The sequence below is a fragment of the Sceloporus undulatus genome, chromosome 2 (assembly GCF_019175285.1).
Source record: "Sceloporus undulatus isolate JIND9_A2432 ecotype Alabama chromosome 2, SceUnd_v1.1, whole genome shotgun sequence".
NCBI classification, from domain to species: domain Eukaryota; kingdom Metazoa; phylum Chordata; class Lepidosauria; order Squamata; family Phrynosomatidae; genus Sceloporus; species Sceloporus undulatus.
In genome coordinates this window covers 134974867-135000343 of record NC_056523.1, presented here as the reverse complement: position 1 = coordinate 135000343, position 25477 = coordinate 134974867, and the positions used below count along the sequence as shown (strand labels likewise).

The 25477-nt window shown below is 40.3% G+C and overlaps 1 protein-coding gene across 1 annotated transcript in view; it reads right to left on the bottom strand.

Annotated features, from left to right (window-relative positions):
- TNRC6C (trinucleotide repeat containing adaptor 6C) overlaps positions 1-25210 on the bottom strand; it is a 167494-nt gene extending 142284 nt beyond the window's left edge. Inside the window, 1 exon segment of the mRNA XM_042448122.1 lies at positions 23972-25210. Within this exon segment, the coding sequence (XP_042304056.1) occupies positions 23972-24009 (38 nt within the window). The 5' untranslated portion in view covers positions 24010-25210.
- Positions 25211-25477: the final 267 nt, after the last annotated feature.

Genomic DNA, 25477 nt, shown 5'->3' with positions numbered 1-25477 from the left:
CAGCCTTCTGGAGATCCAGATGTTTCAAACAACATTATTTTTAGCACCACAGGAGGTGCTAAAAAACAGTACAATTTATTTCCAGAACAGCTTTTCATTTCATGGAATATAACAGATCTTATAAACATACACACACACACAACCCCAACTTCTGTATTCAAATCGCCACCTAAAATCAGGAGCGGACAACCTTTTAGCATTCAAGAGCTGCACATGAAAGTGGGATTTATGCCAGTAGTCACTTCCAGAACTAGCATCCCCACTTTCTTCATCCCCATATCATTGCCATCTCTCATATACTCTTCCTCTTCACTGCCATAACATTCCCTCAAGCTGACCATAAAAGAGCAGGTTATGAGCTTTAAGATGGCCCACGAGAACACTTCTAGGTGTAATCTGTCCTCTTCATGACAATCAGACTGAAGACACCAAATTGAGTAGAAAACTTGATGAAAGTATGTTATGCAGAAGAATTATTTGGTAGAGGGGAGAGATCTGGGAGCTTGGGCACCAGGCAGGCCAATGTAATGACCTCCAAGGGTCAAATGTAGCTCACAGGTTGCTCATATACGAACAAAACAATCCTTGCATGTGCATATACAAACAAATACTTTAAGTCTTAAGTGCCATGCTGCAGTGAGAATATTACACTATAAAAAGGAAGCAAAGCCCAACCTAAAGTTTCACATGAAAATATCCATAGGGAAAGCTGCTAACCAGTTCAGATTTCTCCATGATAAGCTGTTCCTGACATTCCTTCAAGAGTGACTGAGCAAGACCTTTATCTGCTCTAACCCCCAGCAGATGTACAGAGGCTGTATTTCAGGCTCTAGGGGTGGGAAGCTCAGAAGATCATGTTCTGGGGTTGGTAGTTCATATGCTGACCCAGGTACAAAGTGCTTCTGTCAGTTAAGTATAAAGGAAAGGCTAAATATAACTGTACTAAATATATCTAAAGTGTGAGCTACTATGCCATTTTTGAAATTTGATAGGCCAAATGATGAATTCCGTGACACAAAGACAACTAGTTTAGGTGGAAACACTGAGCCATTTTTCCAAGAAGCAAGAGGTATCCAAGCAAAGAAAGGGCTATGAATATCCAAACTGCTTATGGTACCCCCAAACAAAGCACCCAGACTATGAAATCAGTTTCTGTGAGAAATGTCAGGTGTTTAGTCTCCTTCTTTATAAGTCACTATTTCCAGACACCATTGTGTATGTAAGGAGTGGACTAGTGTCTTAAAAACCCAGGCTGTCATACTGAGGAGGGAGCAAGCTTGTTTTCTGCTGCTCCAGAGAACAGGACCCAGAACAATGGATGCAAGCTCCAGGAAAAGATTCCACCTCAACATTAGGAGGAACTTTCTGGCAGTAAGGGCTGTTCGACAGTGGAACACACTCTTTCCTCGGAGTGTAGTGGAGTCTCCTTCCCTGGAGGTCTTTAAGCAGAGGCTGGATAGCCATCTGTCAGGTATGCTTTGATTGGGAGTTCCTGAATGGCAGGGGGTTGGACTGGATGGCCTTTGTGATTGCTTCCAATTCTATGATTCTATATAGTAAAAAGCAAATTTTGGGACATCACTAAACTGAAGGTTACACTCATTTATAATTCCTGACCTTGGCAAATTACCTTTTGGGACTACAAATTCCAGAAACCCTGAGGCAACATGACCACCAGTCATGAGTTGCCATGCTGGCTGGAAGATTTTTAAAGTTGTAATGGGGGGGGGGGATTCTATCATGTTTCTAGAGTGCCAAATTGGATTTTGGCCCATCTTTGTTGGGTTCTAAGATGCAACATTAATGACACAAATAACACAATGAGTTCCAAGAGATCAAACGCAACCCAACCTGCAATTGCCCATACTTTGAGTTGTGTCTTGCCAGGCCAAAATATAACAGAATGTAAACATTTGGTTTGTACAAATGTGTGGATAGATACTATGTACAGCAACACCCACTGCTAACCCCTTAAAATACAACTGTTCTTGGCTGCATTCAACCTTTTCAAGGCTTCTGTTCACTGTGCACGGATTCTCAAAGCTAAGAGTGAGCAGTTCTGAGATTTGTTAAAGTGCTTCTGCATCTTGGGCCATTTAGTACTACTGGTTTAATTTCATATTCTTTGTTATCAATAATAATAATAATAATAATAATAATAATAATAATAATAATAATAATTTTGTTTATATTGCCCCGCCTCTCCCTATGGATCGAGGTGAGGTTACAACCTGATAAAAACATAGAATACAGTCATAAAATCCAACAGTCAATTCAATAAATACATAAGTGGGTTATTTACAAAGGATCATCATAGCAAATAAGGGTAGTATCTTAATCAGGTACAGAGGGGTAAGCGTGCTGGAAGAGCTCCGTCTTGACTGCCTTCTTAAAGGCGTCCAAGGTAGTAGTAAGATGTATTTCTTCCGGCAGGCTGTTCCACAATTTAGGGGCAACGGCAGTAAAAGTTTTTTGGGAAGTTGCGTGCAACCTGGTAGTTTGTATTTCCAGTAAGTTTTTCCCTGAGGTTCTGAGAGCGCGGGCTGCATTGTGTAGGGAGAAGCGTTCCCACAAGTAACTCGGGCCCAAGCCATATAGGGCTTTAAAGGTAATAACCAACACCTTGTACTGTGCCCGGAAGCTAATTGGTAGCCAGTGAAATGATTTTAATATAGGTGAAATGTGATTTTAATATAGGTGATATGAAGGCATTGTATGCATTCAAGTTGTTTTTGACTCATGGCAACCCCAAGGTGAACCAGTCTAGGAATTTCCTTAGCAATATTTACTCAGAGGAGGTTACTCAGAGTGGATAAAAGATTAATTCCAGTTTACCCAGGAAAGAGTACAAGGAATATGAAGTGATTCAGATAGTGGTGAGACTCCTACAACTGACATGTAAAACATATAAAGTATTGCATACACAGGGCTTAGAAAGGAGCTTTGATGACATTATGTAGAAGGGTCCTCTCACTGGCAACTATGTCTTCTTCAGAAGGAAGCAGACAACCCTTTTTCAGAAGGAAGCAGCTAACCTGATCAAGCACAACATTCTTACACATATAACAACAACAGGGAAGGATATATTCATTCAATACAACATGGATCCCTATGGAAGGACATAATTGTTGATTTTAAGGGCTTCATATAATTGATAAACCTAGTCAATCTCTTTGGATTAGCTGCAATTTTTGCCATCAGATACTGTGTTTTTTGTTAATTGCTCAATGAATTTCATGTTCCTTTTGATTTCTTCTTTTGAACTGTATTTATGAATTTAAGACAAAAAGAAATCTTCATAAATAGATACCAGTGCATCCAGAGCAGACCCTTCAAGAAAAGTCTTAATTGACAAGATAATCTGAATAAATTCTCCATAAAATATGTCTGAAAAACTTCAACACTGACCTATTATCTACAGGATTAGAGGGATTTTATCTACAGATTCTATTTATTTAAAAAAAAACACTTAAACTTCAAAGCTTTCCTAGGCACAGCATTTTCTAATACAGTCTCTCTAATCAGAGAGCTACAAACATTTTCTCGATTAAAAAAGAATGTATTTTGAATGTCACCAAATTAATATGTCAATTACAAGAGGCTCAAGTGCCACTCACAGTGAAACCCTGTTTATTATTTTTGCATAGAGAGTTTAACAGTGCCAAACTATGGATGTTTGCTCCAATGAAACAATGGCATTCAATGAAGTTCAGTGGGATTTACTGCCATGGAAATGTGTTTTGCAACTTGAAACAGTACAAATTAAATCAGAAAAAGATACTATAACTTTAATAGAGCTCAGTTCTCATTAACTGATGTACATAATCACACTTCTCAGTACACTATTTAAATATGCTTAAAATAATAGAACTGAATCTCCAAGTAGTCCATCAAAGAGTAGCTTCAGCTAACATACCCCACGTGTAATTAGCTACCAGCAAAATGAAAGAATTAAGGATTTCTGTGTTTACAATGTTATTTTTTAAATGGCTAATTACAAAGGTATGGATAAAAACTTATTTCATGTTGCTCATCCCTCCTTTCTCACTTGTTTATTTTGGAGCAAAGCAATTAAGCACTAGCAGACAGATGAAAAAGATCACTGAAAAATCAAGAATGTGGAGAATTTTTCAGTTTGATAGTGCTGTATCTAATGGGCTTTGAAACACTGAACAAAAGACTTACTGTCTGAGTGAATTGAGAATGGCCTTTAAGCTACCACAATCTCTTAGCAGGCTCCAAAATGATTTCCGTATTCATCTCAATGACAAGGACATTGTTTGGCACGCAATTATATACATAATTATAATAATATAATAATAATAATAATAATAATAAGTTCTCTCCCAGTGAAATGGGCAAGTCAGGTTAAATGAGAGCTCCATGTGTATGTCTGAGAACCAATCGAAAACTGAATTGAGGAGGAAGGTGAACATCAACATCCTATAAACAATTCTAAATTGGATGTCAGGATCCAAACAACAGCAATGTTGGGAAGGGGATCAGGGCTTAGATGATACCTTCCTGAACTGACAATCACATATTCAGGAAGGGGAGAGGTAGTAGTAAAGGGGGAAGTCAAACCTGCCAAAAATCTAAGGTGCAATAAATTCCTCACTTACCTGGTAGGCAATTTCATTGTTCCAGAAGGTGAAAGAGTCAACAATGAGATCAGCTATTTTATCCTAACCAATATGTGATGATTTGGTTAAAGGGCGAAGTGGCAGGATCCTTAAGTGGGATGACCCTTTTCTCCTGGAGTTAGTTATACTGGAAAGGGGAATCCAAGCATAGTCAAACATGCATTCCAGACTTTAAGAAAGCTGATTTTGGTAAACATAGGGAAATAATGGGGCCAATCCCATGGTCAGGAATACTAAAAGATAAGGGAGTCCATGATGGATGGCAGCAGTTTCTTAAAAGTGATACAGAGGCACAGTTTCAAACTGTTCCAATGAGGAACAAAGAGACGTGTCTAAAGAAACTAGGACAGAGGTCTAAAGAACTTTAAACTGAGCTGAGATTTCAAAGGAACCTGGACAAGAAATGGAAAAGTTGGGGGATCACCAACGAGGAATCAATAGCGCGGTTATGTGTAGGAGAAGAGTCAGAAAGCTAATGGCAGATGAATTCAGGCTGCTAGAGAGGTTAAAACAATAAAAAGGTTGTGTTTGGTTTTTTATTTTTTGTTAAGTCTGTAGCAAAGGAAGAAACAGGAAAGGACAGGGTGGCTGAGTGGAGAGATGGAGAAATGCTAAAGGAGACAGAGAAAAGGCAAAATTACTCAACACTTTCTTGTCTCAGTCTTCCCCTAAAGGAGAACAGTGGACAACCTGCGAGAAAATGGAGCCAATGATGCAGCAGAGGAAATGCTGCCAGAGCAGGTAAAGAGATACAGTGTACAAGAATACCTGGCTACTCTAAACAAATGCAGTCTTCCAGGCCAGATGAATTTCAACCAGAGTATTAAAAGAATCGGCATGTATTCTGTGAACCACTGGCAACCATCTTTAGGAATTCCTAGCAACAGGAGAAGTCCCAGCAGAGTGGGGGAGGCCAAATGTTTTCCCCATCTTAAAAAAAAAAAAAAAAAAGGGGGGGGGGAGGAACCAAATAATCATTGCATGACATTAATACCAGGAAAGATTCGAGAGCAGATTATGAAAAGAGTTTACAAGTATTTGGAAAGGAATGCCATGATCACTAAAATTCAACAAGGGTTTCTCAAAAAACAAGTCATGTGCGAGATTTTCTCTCTCTCTCTCTCTTTTTTTATGAAGTTACCAGCTTGGAGATGATGGGGATGCTGTTGATGTAGTGAATCTTGATTTCAGTAAGGGACTATGACAAGATTCCGCATATTCCTTGCAAAAAAGCTAGTAAAATATGGGCTAGACAGTGCAACTGTTAGATGAATTTGCCGTTGGCTGATGGACCAACCAAAGAGTACTCACCAACAGGTCCTCTTTATCTAGAAGAGAAGTGACTAGTGGAGTGCCAGGGGCCCGTTACAACGGGCCGTTTTGTGTGGGCGGAGCGCGCACTGTGTTAGAAGGGTGGTGCTTCCGCACCCCCCTAACTTAGTGCGCGCTCCACACACACAATGGTGCGGCCGTGTCCACATGGCCGCCGCCATGAGGACGTCACAACCGTGCCGCCTCTATACGGGGCGGTGCGAAACTGACATCCTCGCTCCGCGCCGGGCGCTAGTGCGCCTTAGCGCAGAGCGGAAGGAGCTCCGTTTGGAGCTCCTTCCTGGTTTGGTCCGCTGGGCGAGCCTTCACATGTGCTGCGCCCAGCGGACCAAAGGAGAAAGGGGCCAAGCGGGGTGTCCTTACGGCTTGAAGCCCCAGGGACCCTTTTCAGGCTGCGGGGAAGCGGCATTTTGCCGCTTCCCGCGCTGAAAGCGTCGATTCGGGGCCTCGCGGCTGCCGTTTTCACCACTGAGGGCTCGATACACGGGGTAAAGGGGCGGGTACAGCTCGCCCCAAATGGCGGTCTGTAACCCACCAGAGGTTCTATTCTGGGCCCAATGCTATTCTGCATCTTTATCAGTGACTTAGATGATGGAATTGGAAGTGTGCTTATCAAAAGTAAGTTTGTTTTCTGCTGCTTCAGAGATTAGGGCATGGGGGGATGACTGATACTAGAGGAGAAGAGTCCACCTAAACATTAGGCCTCCTTCTTAGGAGGTTTTATAACAGATGGATGGCCTTTCTGTCAGGAGTCTTTTGATTGTGTTGTATCCTGCATGGCAGGGGGGTTGGACTGGATCACAGAGTCGTTTCTCCAATCTATGGTTCTATGATTCTCCGAAAGCAAGATATTTGGAGTTGGAAAAATGGGGCTGAGTGTGTGAAAATGTTTGAATTGCTCTGTGCTTTTAATATACTGTGTAATCAAAATGGCTTTAGCCCTAACAATATTGCCATGCTGTGGATCAGTAAGCAACTGTTCACTACGTTTGAACATGTGACAACACATTTCCAGAAATAAAAGCACTACCTGTAATGTAGACCAGGACACTTAAAAATCTGTCTAAAATGACTCCACTATACTGCCAGTCTTCACCTAATGCTTAACCTCAATATTAATTGCTATGACATTTTTAAGTTATCTTCTATGCAATTTCCCTGAAAGATGTATTACAACAAATCAAATCCTCCCCGAACCAGATGCCCTGTACACAATCTATCCTGTGTCTTACAACATTTCAGACTTACTGTATTTTCCGGCGTATAAGGAGACTGAGCGTATAGAGACCCCCAGTCGCATGCAGGCAGCACCCTGGCCTACTATAGGCCGCATTAATTAAGGGGTCTGGCACCCACATGCACCAACTTGAGGGGGCTTGTGGAAGCCTGGAAGGCAGGTGTCACAAGTGGCAGTAGGGCCTATGTGCAGTCTGGCCCAAAAGGGCACTAGACGCGCTGCAGAAGAAGCCGCTGGAGTGGAGTATCCTGGGCAGTGTGGCAAGCATAATGGGCTGGCTCTTTCCCTCAACCCAACCATCCCTCTCTCCGCCAGACCGCGGCTCTGGAGCCGCTTCTCCTCCACCTTTTCCAGCTTCCAGCCCCGGAAACCAGCAATGGCGGCGGAGAGAGGAGAGAGAGAGAGACCAGGCTGGTGCCTGCTGGGATAGGAACCCACAAGGACACCCCCCCAGAGATGGAGAGTGGTGGCTATTACCATTGCCTGTCTCTGTGGAGGTGCCAAACACAACCCGGTATAAGACGGGGTTAAAAGTCATCTTATACATCGGAAAATACGATTATCTCACATTCTACCCAGGTAACTTAATCCTTCTTCTGGGTCTTTCTATCTACTCTCTTTCTTAGTTATACAGGGCACCCTTCCCTTATACGGGGATCTGTTCCGGACCCCCCCCCCCACGTAAGGGAAAAAAAAACCTGTATGCTTGAGCCCTATTAGAAGTAATGGGGCTTGTGCACGTGGCACGCCATGGGGCGTGCACAACCCATTACTTCTTCCGGGGCACGAGAGGAGTTTTCCAGCATATGCTGGAAGCCGTGTATGGCGCTCCCGTGTTATAACGAGGGGGTGCAGTGTTACAATGTTCTCTTGGGATCCCTAATCTCCAGTTAGCAAGACATATGGTTACAAAATATGAAATGTATTGTGTCCTTTCTTTTCAAAGCCAAATGAAAACTGAGTTTGATCAGGGTTCACAGCATATGTAGAGCCAAAACTCTGGTTTGTACCTACCAGTCCTTTCAATTTTAAGAAGCCTAGCTCTAATTTAAGGCAATCTGCAGCTAAATTAAACAGCTTTTCACAGGATTTTTTCCCATTCCTCCAAAAGATGGAAGCACTAGAACAGCTTGTTTCTCCCCATTGCTTTCTTTGAAATGGCTGAACCATTACACTGAAGTTTCCACAAACAAGTTCCGCCTAAGGCAAAAAAAAAAAGCTGGCTCAGAATGCTTCTGAGGCTGAATGGTTTACATTTGGCAAATTAAATTGAAAAGGGACATTACATGGAAAAGAAAAACATAACTCAATGTAACTTAGTTAAGCCTTGCCTATAAAGAGTAACTTGTTAACACATATGAAAGCCTTGTAGCATTTAAAGGAGGGTCTTTAATTAAGTCATCCTTCCATATTTACACCAAGTTATTACATTCAGTCACCAAAAAACTCCAAAAAGGATTATTTACACAGTGCTTTTGAAGGAGCACGTATGGAGCAGAAAGTACCCTAGCAGTCCAAGAACTTTTGCTTTCACTAAATATCGTAACTGTATTTTGTTTTCCATTGATATGGTCAGCTGACTAATCAATAAACTTGTTGTTATTGTTAAATATAGGCCAAATTTAGTCCCAAGGACAGCAAATCCATTAAAATGAATGGGACTTGTTTATCATCAGTCATGTAGGACTAAAATTTGATTACCCCTATGTAAACTGTCTAGAAGATACAGTATGCTTTGAAGAATGATGGCAAGCTCTACTGAAATCTCAGAAACCAAATAATTGGCCAAATAATACTGTCAAGCATTAGGTGGTAGACAAATCCATATATTATTTTAATCTACACAAAATTTCAAAATCATTTAAATTAAAAAGTTATGCAAAGCAGTTTGCTATGCATAATTTATACAGGTCAAAGAACTCAGTTTTTCATGTCAAGGACTTAGATTGCCTGGGTACAAAATTTGTCATCCTAATTATCATTATTAGCATGGTATATGCTTCATCCTGGCCAGATGGTGAATATAAATGTGCTCCTGTATAAGTGAAATTTTTGGCAAAATTGTCATTTTCATATAATCGAACTAGAGAAGATAAAAAAGAGAACCTGTTCTTTCATTTCCAACAATTTGTTCCTCCAATCTTCTATACGGGGTATCCGTGAAAGTTTCCAGTTTTTGGCCACAATCAATCTGGCCGTGGATATCAAGTATAGTACTATCTTCCAATGCTTCCTTTCATCTACTGGATTCATAATTGAGGTCATATTTAGCAGAAACAGTTCTGGTTTCATATCAAAGTCAATGTTTAACATCAATTTAATTTCAATTTAATTTCCGAATAGATCTTGGACCAGTTTTATTAAATAAAAAAGATATGTCAAAATGGGGAAAAGATTGGGAAGATGTGATAGGTTATTTAGCGAATGTTTAGCATTGTTTGATTGTATAAATACAGGCACTATTTGACAGTGAGTCAATGAATATGTTTTTTTTCGCTTTTTTAGCTTCTTATGAAAGCTTATATAAATAAGACAAGGTATTGGAATTGATATATGACAATTATAATAAGTGAGTTATAACTACAGGAGGATTATTTATGTAAATCTGAATCCTGATGAGCTAGATGTAATATTTGTAAATAACTAGTTATAAAATTAAAAAAATAAAAATAAAAAAGAGAACCACATTACTACCACATTAAGAATACACTTACTGTATATACTCATGTATAAGTCTAGAAATTTTAGTCAAAAAATTGACCCCATGGGTCAACGTAAGTTCTGTACTTAACTCTTATTTAAAAAGGAATTATCCCTTGGTGAAAGACAAGAGCACAATCTGTCCTGGAAGAACTGACCACCCTCTACTCTCTCATTCATCCGCCTTTACTGTGAGCACAGTTATGCTTGGTGGGATTTTGTAACTTATTTGGCATTGCTTTCCTTTGCTTCATCCTTTAGCTCTTTTGTTACACGACTCTAGGTTTTACCCTCGACTTATCCATGGGTCATATCAAAACCCATAATTTTGGCCCCCAAACCTGCTTATGCATGAGGTCGACCTATAGGTGAGTATATATGGTAAGTAAAAAATGCATACTGAATGAGGTAGCTGAAGAGATCTTGATAAAGAGAGAGGCTCTAAAAGAGATAGTGGGGTGTAGCCTGCCAGCACATCTGGATTTTCACCAAGGCTCCCTTTTCCTTTGAAATTAGACTTAGAAAATTCCCCATTAATGTGCATGGGAGCTTTTTTCTAAGCCTTACTACAAACAGTGGGGATAAGTGGGGAAGCAATAGATGGGGAGGGAAATCTTAAACCTACCTTTACCCACAACCAGTCACCGCCCACTTTATGCTACAGTTGGGCTTAGAAAGTTTGTTCTAAAATAAGCCAGGATGGGAGAAAGGCAGGAAGTAATTGTAATTGAACGTGGCAGGGAAAGGATAACACTTTCTGCTCTGCCATTACTTATTGCTAACTCTGGTCTCCCCGTCTCATTCCCCAGGATGCAGCCTTGAGAGATGACAGAGGGAATATAGCCTTTACATGAATGAATCCCCACTCTAAATCTTCCATAATTTATTGTTTTTAAGAAAAAGATTTCTAATTTTTCTGGTTCACTAATCTCTTATTTGCTGCCTCGGAAAACTATTATTTGTTATATATTTATAATACATTTGGTTTATAATATATATGGGTTATTTCTATATTTATTTATACTCACACACATACTTGTGATTTTTTTCCATACATTTCTATTTCTGTACTCCCTTTCGCCTATTCTGCATGTGGGTCCTAAAGTTCTATGAGATTCCTCACCACCACCTTTCATTTCTAATAAAATAACGGGAAAGAATGGAGTGTCTGAAGATGCCAGCCACAGATGCTGGTGAAACATCAGGAACAAACTCTTCTAGAACACGGCCTCATAGCCTGAAAAACCCACAAAAAAAATGTACTGTTTTCATGAAGGATTTCTGAGCAGAAACTATGGAGGATACTCAGCTGCAACAACGGTAGCAACCAATCACTGACTTACATTTAGTGTAGAAGATGTTAAATTCTCTCACTCCTTGTGTCAGCACCTAACATATTGGACATTTGCTGGGGGCCATGTTGCTCACCAAGGTCCAAAGCAGGTGACACCATGCCAGAATCGCCTAGCAGCAGCAGTGTCATAGGCAGATTTACCTGGCAATGATGATATAATGGGATGGGAGCCAAATGGTCACTCAAAATTTGACTTATTACAGTTCCATTGTCACTGCAGAGCAATTTGCAAGCAAGCATAAGGAGGTAACCAAAGTCAGTGGCACTACCAACATTACAGGGTTTTGCTGTTACATCATGCTTAGCAAATCTGAAGCAAATGATGGCAAGCTTTCACACAAAGTGTGTAAGAGGCTCACAACCATCTTTTGCATGGTTGATTGGTCTGGTTATTTGAAAAATGCATAGGTACCTTACCACAATGAGTTGTGGTATAAATATAACACCAAATTGCCATTTGGTACTTTGGAAATGAGTCCCGAGTTTATGCCCTGTCTTTTCTATCCCTCTTCTCCTGACACATCTGAGTTTATTTAAAATTATAGGCTATTATTACATCCAGTACTCTGGTTTGTGTTTAACCCCCACACAACGATTAAACCTTGGCTTGGAGGGCAAGAAGCACCAACTGTAGTTTATCCATTCCAATGTTAAACCCACACTATGATTTAATACAAATCTGAAGAAAGGAAATGACAGCACACCAAAATGCAACTATCCTTCCAACAAGGGGGGAAAATCCTGTCATGGTTCAAAGAATGAAACCCTGCAAACAAGGCCTCTGTTCTAATGTTTATATAACTGAACTGGCTTTAATTCTTTATGATTTTACTTTCTACTTTATGTTACTTTCTGTGTCTGCCACACATTCACCCTTGAAATTATATGAAAATAACAGCAGGGCTGTAGATATGTAGTATGAACTCAAAGCTTCTTCTGTACTTCAATAGATGGTTCTAAAGCTTTCAAAACACCATACACTTGTTAGATGCATTGTGAATTTGGAATTCAGTGTATTAAGTAGATGGGAAGAATTCTAAACTCAGACCCCTGGTGTGCTAGTCAAGAGACACAATGAAACGTCTGCCATTCTGGAATTCTCAGCAGTGAGCGAAAACATCAAATGGGGGTGGGAAATTAAAGGAGAAAACTCATGCTTAGCTTATGTGACCAATGCAGGATTGTTTCATGTTTTGCTCTGGAAATACTTGGAATTAAATTTTATTATGGTGGTTGCACTTACTAAGTCTTAACTGCTTAAAAGAGAAAGGCAAACTCTTCTATAATATTGTCTTTCCAGCTTTAATAAAAAAAAGAACTCAATTAATACTGAAATATGTACTACTTGCAGTACTGCATGCAGCAGTCTTCAATTTACCAAGCTGGAAATGTACTGGTGGAACCCAAGTGCTGTGTATAACTTTCAAAATTATTTTTAGCAAATCTGGATAACTGAAGACACAGTTATTCCTCAATAATTATGGAGTGTCTGTTATCCTGAGTCTTCACCATACCATTTTTCTCTTTTTTAATTTACTAACAATATTTTTCTATTGAGATGAATGGAATTCTGTTATATGCCTTCTCCACTGAACCATTTGCACTGGTAATACAGACTGATTCAGGGACCCAGGGGATTGGGGGGGGGGCTCTGAAGAAGAAAACATTCCTTCTTTACAGCTGACAGTCTCTAAATTTGAAATCCAGACACTTCACTGTCTCATGAACTGGTTTATTTGTCTTTCATATTTATATCCCACTTCTTTTCAGTCAGCTCAAGGCAGGTTCCATGGCTTGTCATCCTCCTACTTTATCTTCACAACAACTGCAGAGCCATTCAAACTCTTGGAGGAGTGTGGCAGATAGATACAACTGGTTAGATTCTAATAAATCCTTAGAAATGCTTTATTCTGATCATATACTAATTTCATTTTACATCAGTGTATGTGTGTGTGTGTGTGTGTGTGTGTGTGTGTGTGAGAGAGAGAGAGAGAGAGAGAGAGAGAGAGAGTTGTTATCTTATACAGTTGTGTATAAGTCAACCTCACATATAAGTTGAGTTCAGGTTTGTGGGCCAAAATTATGGATTTTGATATGACCCACGGATAGGTCAAAGGTAAAACATAGGGGCACGTAATAAAGGAATATAAACGACAAAGCAAAGGAAAATGATGCCAAAGGACTTTAAAAATTCTGGTAGGCACAACTGTTTGTGCTCACCTTGAAGGCTGGATGGATAAGGAGGAAGCTATGGTAAATGGTGGCGATGTGATGTGTGGAGGAGGTGACCTTTTTGAATGCCTGGGCAGGGGGGAAGGCTTAGAAAATGTGCACATGTCAAAAAGGATGCAAAGGTAAGTGTTACTGTACAGTATTGACTCTTACCAAAAAAGGAACCATCCCCTTCTATGAGCAGAATGGTGAAAGGTGAGAGCTTAGTCCATCCTGGGAGAACCTAAAAGAAGCACCGACCCTTCTATTCTCTCAACACTCCTTTGAGGGAAGGTACCAAGAGCTGTTAGTGCCACAGTTTCCCTGCCCAGGCATTCAAAAAGGTCATAGTCCATCACTGAAACAACTATTCCACACTGACTGTTTTGTGATGCAAGGCTACCAAACAAAACTCAACAAGACTGTGGCCTTTGCTTCAATCAGCACTTTGTTCCATGACTACTACTCTAAAAAGCAGAACTGTTAAGATTAGGTCACTGCCATTCTTTACTCCTCAACACATATTGAGGAATTCCTCAAAACATACAAACTCCACTTTATGCAAATTATCAAAATAGAGTCTGTGATATCTGTTTATACAGTATAACACAGAGAATTCTGTAATACTGAAATCAATATTTGATAACATGCTTTGAAACTGTGTAGTCATATTTGAAAAATGAAATATTAATAGCACTGTAATGCACCTTTGTGAGAACAAGTGTGGTATAGCACTTTGAGTGTTGGACTAGGACAATGGGAGACCAAGGTTCAAATCCCTGCTCAGGCATGGAAACTTACTGGGTGGTCTTGGGCAAGTCACACACTCTCAGCCTCAGATGGAAGAAAATGCAACCCCTCCCAGAATAAATTCTGTCAAAAAACCAACAGCATGGGAGATTAATCTAACAACAACAAACTGAAAAAAGGAGTAATTTCTACCTAGGTGTCCTGATGCTGGCAAACTAAGAATTTGTATGCTATTTAACTACAAAAATATATGATACCAATATGTTATCCGTTTTTTTAAAGGTCCAGAAATCTTAATATTTTAGTTGAAATTTAGGAAGGGTTGGTCGAGTTCATATTTACGGTACCCTCAAGTGCTTACAACATATTCTCCAAATCTAAATGCTAGTTGTAACTAAAAGAAACTCATTGCATTAACTGCTGAATGATGAGTCAACACTTAAATAAATCCCACTGTTTCAATGTGTCTATCTAGCAACAGTTGGATTTAGCCTACATGATTTAAATCCCATTGCTACAAGATAATGTTCATTTGAATAACACTGCTGCCATCTGAAGATGCCAATAAACTATCCAATCTAAAATACTGTGGACATAGCAGAGTTTCCAAGTTTCTTGTTATAACAGCAGATCTACCCACCAACAAACCAATTCTCACCCATCTAATTCAGTGCAACCAATTGCCTTTGGGAGCCAGCCCTTGCATATGACTACTTGCCAGCCATTATTATTACTGCACCTGCATTCAGAAAGAGACAATGAAAACTATGTGGCGAGCTGTAAATGGAGCATTCCAGCACATTTATTCTTCACACAGATTTAAAAGAAAATTAAAAGATTGAGGTCATAGGCTAGCAGAAATATTCATAGTATTATCTGTCTCTTTTAAAATTTAACTTGCAAAAAACTACTATACAAAAACATTAATACAGAGTAATCAAAATCAACATGCAAACAATATCTAGTTTACGAACATAAATACAGTATTACACAGAGTCTAGTTTACACTATTTTTATAATCTCAGTAGGAATACTTCCCAAACAATAATGTTATGATAGTGGGGTTTTATTATTTTTTAAAAAATAATAATAGAAAGCAACTCTTTGAGCAATTTTACCTATTAAAAATCCATTGCTGATTAGCATACTAAACAACTCGGGGTCGTTCTGAAATTGTAACATTTAAACTGTTTCTGCCAATTCTGTTTTACTGCTCTGTTTCTACAAAATTCTGTTTATTTGTGTGCAGTATGGCTCCTTTTGCTTTTTAAAGAGTACAAGTTTACTTTTTTAAAGAGTACAAGTTTAATTCCACAGTTTAGCAACAAACAACTCAGGACAAATTATGGCATACACGAAATTCTGCTAAGACTACCATATACAATTAGACAAGCAATTCAGAAGTTTTATAAGACAAATTAAGCAGAGGAGCCAGACTTCTATTTTGATGGGGAAGAGTTCCAATTGTATTTCTGGCTCTAGATTTAAGTTGTTGTTTTTTTTTGGGGGGGGGATGAACAAAATGAGGTGAGGTGAAGTAAAGACCAACTAAACTGAAGCAAAACTGTGTCCTTTACTACTATTTCCCCACTTTATAAACTGTTCAGATGGAGAAATTGCTTTGGATTTGTTCTAAATTAAATTTTCTAAAAACTACACAAACAATCCATACCAACTATAAAGGAAAAGCAAAATACAATATGAAATGCTACATTTCACAGGGACTCAATATTATTCAAGGAAAACCAAGACAAGGGGCTGTACAGATTAGAAGAAAGGGTGGCCAGAGACCATCCCTTTTTCCTCTGTATCGTTGCTGCGGCAACCGCACAACCGCAATAATGACCCGCCCCAAAAAAGAGCTGCAAAATGCCCTGGCACGCATCGATGATGCAAGTGTGGCACCACGATGTGCAGACACTGTGCCACGCTTGTGTCATCATGGTAGCCCTCGTGTGGACAGGAGGCCGCCATAATGGCGGTGTCCATATGGACTAGGGTTTGGGAGTGTGCGGTTGCTGCGTGCTTCTGAACCTTAGAATCGGCGCCAGCACACCGCTTCCCATCCATATGTACCGGGCCAAAGTTATAAAAATGTCAGTTACCCAAAATTCTTGAAATGAACAGGCCTACTTAACAAAATGTAAAGGATTGCTAGTCCCTCTAGTCTGTACATGTATATGCATGCATACTCCCTCTCCCCACAATAGCACCAGTGGCAGCATACAGTTTCCATATTCTGGAAAGTTACTGCCTTCTGGAACACCAGATTACATGGCTTAGATCTTGTAGATTTGTGACCTCCGTGACTGAATCTATCCATCAGGCTTCTTTCTACAGCCCTGCACTTTCCCAAGTACAGTCTGCCCTTCCCTTATGCAGGGGATCTGTTACTTCTTCCAGGGCACGTCAGCACTTTTCCCAGCGCCCGTATAACGCGGGCACACTGTATTAATGTCTTCTCATGATGTGATCAAAATCAGACAGCCTCAGTTTCATTATCTTGGCCTTGGCTTCCAGGGGAGATTTTTGGTTTTGATCTGTTCAAGGACCCATTGTTTGTCTTTTTGCTGTCGACATTAGGCTCAGCATTCTTCTCCAGCACCACATCTCAAATGTGTTGATTCTTTTCCTATCCATTTTCTTCACTGTCCAGTTCGCACATCTGTACATGGTGATGGAGAATACTATGGCTTGGACGAGTCTGACTTTAGTGCTCTGTTGTATGTCTATACACTTTAGGATCTTCTCTAGTTCTTTCATAGCTGCCCTTCCCATTCCTAATCTTCTTATTTCTTGGCTGCAGTCAACATTCCTACCAATGTTTGATCCTAGGTATGGGAACACTTTAACTATTTCAATTTCCTCATTGTCTAGGTTGAATTTATGTATTTCTTCCATGGTTATTATTTTTGTTTTGGTTATGTTCAGTACTAAGCCTGCCTTTGCACTTTCATCTTCAACCTTCTTTAGTAATTGTTCTAAATCTGTGATGTTTCTATCTGGTAATATGGTGCTGTTCGTATATCTAAGACTGTTCAAACAGGATTCAGGAAAGGTAGAGGCACCAGGGACCACACTGCAAACATAAGATGGCTAATGGAGCTCACCAAAGCATTCCAAAAGAAAATCAGCATATGTTTTATAGACACAAAGCAAAGCCTTTGACTGAATAGATCATGAAAAGCTATGCATGGCTCTTAAAGACATGGGAATGTCACTACATTTGATAGGCGTACTGAGAAGTCTGTACTTAGGACAAGAGACTATGGTTAGAAAGTATTCGGAGAAACAGATTGGTTCCCAATTGGCAAAGGGGTCAGGCAAGACTGCATATTATCATCCTACTTGTTCAAGTTGTATGCAGAAAACATGATAAGAATAGCAGCAGGAGAATGTGTGAAGATAGGAGGAAGCAATGCATAAGTAAAGCAGTTTGACTCTAGATGCTATGGCTCTGTCCTAAAGAATCCTGGGATTTGTAGTCTGGTGTGGCACTACACCTCTCTGAAAAACCAGGCTAAATACTTCACCAAGCTACAAATACCAGGATTCCACAGGATGGAGCCATAACCATTAAAGTGGGATCAACCTATTTTATTTCTGTAGGGTGGAATAGCTGAATGAAGATCACTGATAAGGGAGAAGAGATCAACAGCTATTAACTAATGAAAGACTGCTACAACAATATCAGTGTGGCATATGCATGGTTCTCCCTATGCCACACTAGCATGACAGATAGGAAAGAAAGAGTTACTGTCCTTCCAGTTATTCTTTTATGCTACAAAGTGACAATTATAACATTAAGGCAGCATAAAGGTGGCATTCTGTTTAAAGCTTCTCAAAGCAAATCAATCTCTTAATTTAGAAAAAAAAAACTAAGGCCCTTTTTGACAGCAGTCTTTCTTCAAAGATTTTACAGCCTGAATAATCAGCTGCAGCAGCAGCCTAGTCATTTGTTTAGAAAAAATTTAATCTAATATCAAATTTAAACTGTGTAAAAAATATGAAATGAAATTAGATACGGACTGAGAGAGAGGCCTCATTTCAAATCAGAGAAAAGCAATTCTGCAGAGATAAAGCTGTTTATTAAGAATACATTCCACCTCTCCAGCCCTCCAAAGACAAACCACAGAGCTGTGTGCAAAGCTAGACAATCTGGGCAGCCAGCCATAAAACATCACTTCTGCAGCACAGATACTGCTTTCACTCTCTTAAGCCCTCCACAGCTGTAAAATATAACAAGAGGGACTCTGGTAACCATACTTCACTGCCACAGACTCTATGATTCATGAGTGAAAGTTTGTACATGGATTACATTTTTCCTTAAGATATAAAACCACACCCCAAAAAAAAAAACATTCACAATTAATGTTCTGGAAGTGTGGAGAAAATAAAAATCTAAAAACTGGCTGTCAAATGCTGACAACTGACACTGGTCATAATAGCTTTCCCCAGAAAAGACAAAAATAGCTTACAATTACAGCAGGCTTAACATAAGCCAATGAGATCATGAGTTTAAAAGAGACTCATAAAACATGTTGTTTATGACTGGAGAATCATACTGCTTGCTGAAAATGCAACACACATTTATGAAAGGAAATGCCTACAATGATAATCTTGCTTTTAATGTAAAACCTTGGTCAAAATGCAAAGCATCATAGAGTATTCTGCATGCATAGGGGAGCTTTTCAGCCTCTCTCCCCCAGCAGCTCTACAGAGACCTCAGAAATAATGGGACCTCCAGAATAGCACCACTCAAACAACTAAAATAAACATCTCCCTATGTGCGTGCAAAAGCGTGCCTCTTTGGATCCCAGCTCTTAGTACACATACTATACAGCAGATTCTGCAGAAATCAATGGACCAGTCTTCCAATTTCTGATTGGCCTGTGAGATATAACAGTATGTGTGATTCATCATTCTCCAGAACTTGCTATATTTATCCACTACGGACAAAGATGCTGTAGAATTGAAAGTCAAGTTTATAATTCAGTTTGTCATTTCCAGAGCACATTACAATTCAAGAAAATACTTTGGATCTTTAAATTCTCTTTGACCTGGCTGATATCTTCATAAAGCTACTGGAAACCTCTAGGCATTATCACCAGAAGGCATCAGCTGATACTAAATTGGCTAGACTGCAGCATCATCAGGCACTTAAAAGGTTTCTTATCATTCATCTCTAGTGCTAAAACGGAGTGATGAACTCCTTCCTGGAGCTTCAAGATGGGGAGGGGGTATGCTTCAACATTATCTCCAACATTATGACATTATCTTGTAATCTGAGTTTTTAATGTTTTTTTAATGTCAATAACAGCAACAATGCTGATTATGATGATGCTGCTGAAACATCACAAACTATAAAGGATTGTGAACCCATATTCTATGGTTCATGTGACACAATTTAGGGGATTCGCAAATGTACCAGTCTAAACGTTTTTAAAGGGCTATGCCTGAAATCATAATATAACATAGCACAAGTAACAGATTTTAAAAGGTGAAGAATTTGCACATATAGCTTTAACTCTGCAGTTAACTCTACAGAAGGACTTTCTCTAGCAATTCTTTCCATCTGAAAGCCTTCCTTTACTGAAGGAAAAGGCTGCCCCACCCCTGACCTCCTCCTCCAGCTTGTTTTGGAAAGGAGCCAGATGACAGCATTGGGAAAAGAGCATATTTATCTCAACAAGACCAGCTGCACAGAGCAACTAACTGTAATTCTGAAGTATCATCCAGTCTTTGTGTGTGTGTGTGTGTGTGTCCATGCACACACGCGCGCACCACAAAAATTCTGAGTGCCAAATCATGAGCATTTTGATATTTTAACAGGTATATTTCTGAAGATCAAAATTTTAGAAAACAAATGTGCTAAAATCAGGAATCACTATGGCAACCGCTTGTAAATAAAGCTGAATTCTCTACTGATGGGAATTTGTTTGCATTTTTAAATAGTAGACCAGAAAATACAGACAAATGTTTTTGCTACACTAGTCTATTTGCATAAAAAGGGGGTTTTCAGTGTCCTAAAATGACAATTTTGAGACACTGTTTTGATGCTTGAGCTTCATACTTTGGTAAAATGTCTGAAGATCTAACCACACACACACCCAAAACAGACAGACACCCTCAAAAAGCTGTTTTGTGGGCCTATGGTTTTTCTATGTTGATCACATGATTCTTGAATTTGTGACAAATTGAATACTGAATTTAGTATTTGAAGATCTAGAAATTGCTGAAATGTTTAAGTACCTTCCTAATATTTATCTGCTCAAGAGGATTAATAAGCATACTTTTGCTCCAACTTCAGGAATAAATCAAGAAATCACAGAAGTAATTTTAAAATCCAATTTTTGCTTAGCAACAGAGGGGAAAACTATTGGTCAGAGATTGTGATTAAGGATCTCTTTCAGACAATACAAAGCGATCAGCATTTAAAAAGCTTCAGGAGGTTTGTCTGGAACATTACTTCAATACAAAGAACACTGTTTGGTTTCACTATAGGGGGATATAGTGAAGGAGCATAATATGAAGTCAAACCCAGCCATTTCTACTTAGAGATTTCATTAAGGGATAGCTTCACCGAAGGACTCGGGGCAACAGATAAGTATACGGACCAGTTCCTTGTTGTTCATCCCTCCCACCATACAGTTTTCCTGCCTTTTCATTTCTCAAAGCCATGGCAGTTCAATAATGGAAAGAATGCACTGCTTGAGAGATGATGGCTTAGGAGAACACTGGTCCTTGATGAGCTTCTGCTCATTTAGTTAAAAATATACTAACACTGTGATAATATGCATCAAGATAAACAAGGGAGAGCTAACAGTTTATTAAACTATACAACGTGTGATAATGTTTTTAAAGTGTTTTTTTGTTTTGTATTTTGAAACAAGAACAGCCCTCCTGCATCAGACCAATGGCCTTTTTGGTCTAGCAATTTTGGCTTCCCACATTGGTCAAACGGATGTCTATGAGAAGCACAAAAGCAAGACATGAAGTCAATGCCTTCCTTCTTTACCAACAATTGGTATTTAATGGTAGTCTGTATCTGACCCTGGAAGTAGTATATAGTCATCGTGACATGGTATCTTTCTCCTTCATGAATATACCTACTCCCAATTTAATGCCACTAGTACTGGCAGATATTACTATTTCTTGCAGCAGTAAATTCAATTGTTTACCTCTATGCTGTGCAAAGTGGCATTCACATTTACTTGATTTTTCTCCCCACCACCACTCAGCTTTACCACATAATCTAGATTTTACTATTATGAGAGGGAGAAAGAATGTGTCCATTTTTTCAGTCCTAAGCATATGTATACATGTGTCATGCCTCCCCTTACTCCCACCCCCAAAATCAAAAAAATCATATATTACAACCCTGAGGAGATTTATTGTAGGCCCAGCCATCTGATCATTTTGGTTGCCCTTTCAGGTACGTTCTCCGATTTTACAATATTGCTTTTGACCTGCAGTCATCAATACTGTACGCAGTGTTCCCAGTTTTGTCAGACCACTGATTCACAGAAAGGAAACACAATAGCAATAATTTTATTGTCTGTCCTTTTTAAAATGATTCTCAAGAAGGAATACACATTTTTTCACGGCTGCTGATCCAAGACTGGATCAATATTTTCACTGAGATATATCCCCAAACCCCAAGGTCTCTTTGCCTTGGTCAGTCACTCCCATTTTCTCTTTCAGAATAATGAATTGAATGGACTGTGGAAAGTTTAACCCCCTTGCGTTTGACACTTTCACAGTGTAAGAGCTACTGTTAGAAGTTCTACCATTCACTGGGCCAATTTATTCTTGAATGTGTCTTTGCAATGAAAGCAGCTTCTCACCAGACACCCCAAATGCGTCTTTATTTAGGTTACTGCATTACTAGACCTCTCCTTCACAATGCTTTCCTCTTTCCTAATCTTCTTTGTGTATTAACCTGTACACAGGGCAGGTAACAATGTGGACAGCATCACATCTGTCATGACTAAATTACATCTACATATGTTTTACAATAACTTTATTAATAAAGCATGACGGTAGCTGTCAAGGGAATATTAAAAATAGTTCACAAGTGGGTATAGTAAGCAGAAAGGGTAAGGGAAGGGGTATCAACATCTTAAGATGAGAACCACAAATACAAGCAAGCAATGATAGAAAAAACAACAACTATGAGATTTCCCCTGTGAGAAACTGTTCATCTCTTCTCTATTAGCATTCCAAAATTTAATAAGTACTATGTGAATATAAACAATCACGCAGAACACTATAAGCCAGGAGTCATTGAGCCAGAAATGAATGATCCAGAAGTGAATCTCGTAAGATAAAAAGCATCACAGGCTTTTCAAAACATTTGCTAAATGCCCATTTCTTATTTGTAATACCCCATGTGAGTTTTACTCTCATCCTAAATTTCAGCACCTACAATAAACAACGCATGATTACTAGAGCAATGCCCTTTTGCTTCCTATAAAATGACAAAAGCAAATAACGGTTTTTTACAAAATTCCCAACTGAAATGATTTCCACAACTAGTATTTCCCATAATTTAAATTAACCATAGTGAGGAAGGTTGTATTTTAAGACTACATCCTATCTTTCCATGCATGAACTATGACACTTCTAAGCAGCTTAGTCTTTGACAGGGATGAAAGTAAGGGTTTTTCACGTAATAAACTTCGACTGGCGCATTTGAGAGGGTTTCTCTCGTGGTGAAGCCCTACTTTGTGTGTTCATTCTTTAGCAGTTCACATTCCACTGAGTCATACTTCATACGAAGGGAGGGGGAGGTTGCCTTGTTTTAATCACACTCAAATAAATAACTAAATGATACAATGGAGGTGAAATTTACATTCTGAAAAGGAAAAGCTCCAGGCATCTTTTTATAGTTGGCTGTAGGCAGGCAAGGATGAAGTTCAAGTTTTGTCCACTTGGTTACACTGAGCCTTCCTTCCCATTCCAGCCACACTTGAACCAAGACAAATTGCCAAGGCTAATTATCACTGTTTCCCAAACATTACATCACATGGTACTGAGAGATGCTACCAACAGCATGCACTAATACCATTCGACACTAACGCACTTGCAGAATTGGGGAGCTTTCTCTTGCCCTTTTTTAAAAAAAGTGGAACACTTATTTGTACTGAAACACAAAATATGATTAAGAAACCGTAGGTTTTCCTTTTTAAGAACCAAATGGTATCCTTCCAGGATATTTTAGCCTCTGAATATGATGGATTCTTATAAGGGGACACTTCATGGGACATTTTAAAACTGTGCGGTGATATCAAAAAATATCGCAGGGCTGGGTGGCATTGTGATCTGGAGAGAGAGCTGCATGCACTGGACTACTTAGATTTCAAATAGCCTTTTCCCCGCTTCCACGCCAAGAGAAGGGAGCAACACCCTCCTCTTACCTTTGCTTCGCTTCCTTCTGGGGCTCTTTGGCAGCTTTCGACTCAGTCTCCTCGAAAAAGAACAACGAGTGAGTAGTATTTTGTCGGATGTCTGGGAGTCCCACTAGCAGTGCTCCTTTCCTTGACGTTTTGCTTCTCTTACAAAAAAGTACCCGTATTTTTCAACAATGATGAGTATGGAAAAAAACGAAATCTCACGCGGCCAAGAAGTCAGGTTTGTGTTTGTTTGTTTTGTGTGTGTGTGTGTGTGTGTATATATATTTATGCCCGTTCCAAATTACAAAGAGGGAGAAGAAGAAGAAGGAGAAAAATCAGCAAAAATAACCTGCCAGGAAGGTGAAGGAGCCAAGGAACCCACAGCATCCAAGTGGAAGAGCTCCAAGCTCCAGTTTGATTCCAGCCCAGAGGAGGAGTGAAGTGCAGCAGAGAGAGAGAGAGAGAGAGAGAGAGAGAGAGGAGGCAGGTCCCGATTCCAAAAACAAGGCTAGGTCCTTATTGTTATTAATTGTTATTATTATTATTATTTCCAGTGGAGAAGCAAAGCCAGCGGTTGTTGTTGTTACAGGAGTCCAAGAGCTAGAGTTTTGCACAGCATTTGTTGTTGTTGGTTTTTTATTTTCAAAGCTCAGGGATCGACAGAGAGAGAAAGAAAGAAAGGATATACAGAGTGTGGAAAATAAAAGGGGAGGGCTTTGTGGTTGATCAGAAGAAAACAGGGCTTTCGGAAAGGTCTGCCTCGTCGCAGTCTAGACAGCCGCTTTCAAAAGTGCAAATTAAACCGGAGGAAGCCGGAAACCCATCCACAACAAAACAGGGAATCAGAATTAGAAAAAAGGGGGTGGGGAAGAGTTTTTAAAAAGGAAAAGGGGATCCACAGCAGAGCAGTCTCTCCCTCTCTCTCACAGAGGCATCCCAGATGCATCAATTTACACAGTCTCTGGAAAGGGAAATCCAAAGGGATCCAGGCAGGCTGTGTGTGCCTCGCAGGGATCCACTAGCTTCTCCAGGAGCGATCCACCCGTCGTGTGTGCCTCTCCCAGGGGATCCTCCTCCCAGGGTCCAGGATGGACTCTCTATCTCCCCCTGTGTGTCTCTCTCTCTCTTCCAGAGGGGGATCCACTAGGTCTCTTCGCGCGCTCCCTCGATCGCAGGGGGATCCCGGGACGATCCAGTAGCTGAGTTTCTCTCTGTTGTCCCCTCCAGTCCTCAGGGGGATCCACCCAGTTAGGAACCCAGCCGCCTCCGCCGCTCCCCTGCCGATCCAAAGGGATCCAGAGGGGGACTTATGGCGCCTGAGAAGAAGGAGAAGAAGAAGAAATAGGAGGGAAGAAGGACGACGACGACGGTTGGTGGGCCTCTGGCGGAAACAGCGCTGGGCTCAGTGAAGGTGCCGGCACAGCCCCCCACTGCTACTCCTCAAAGCCGCCTCTGCCGCCCCCTCCTCCGCCGCCGCCGCCGTCCTCCGCCGCCTCAGGAGCAGAGCTGGTGCTGTTGCTGCTGCCACCGCAGCCATTTTGTTGCTAACTGACAAGAGCCCCAGCCAAGGCAAGGCAAGGCAAGGCAGCGCGAGACCACAACAGGGAGGGAGGGGGGAGGGAGGGAGGGAGGAGCGGCGTCGCGAGCCTCCTCCTCCTCCTCTTCCCTGACCTCAAACAGGAAGTCTCTCGCCCGCCTCTGGCGTCACGTGGTTGGAGGACGGCTGGGTAGTAAGAAAGCTCGACGGCGACATGCAAATAAGGAGGGGGAAAAGGAGCCAATCAGGGGCGAGCAAGGGTAGGGTAGCCACGCCCCTATTTGGTTCATCTCCTTCTCTCTCCGCCCCGCCCCCGCC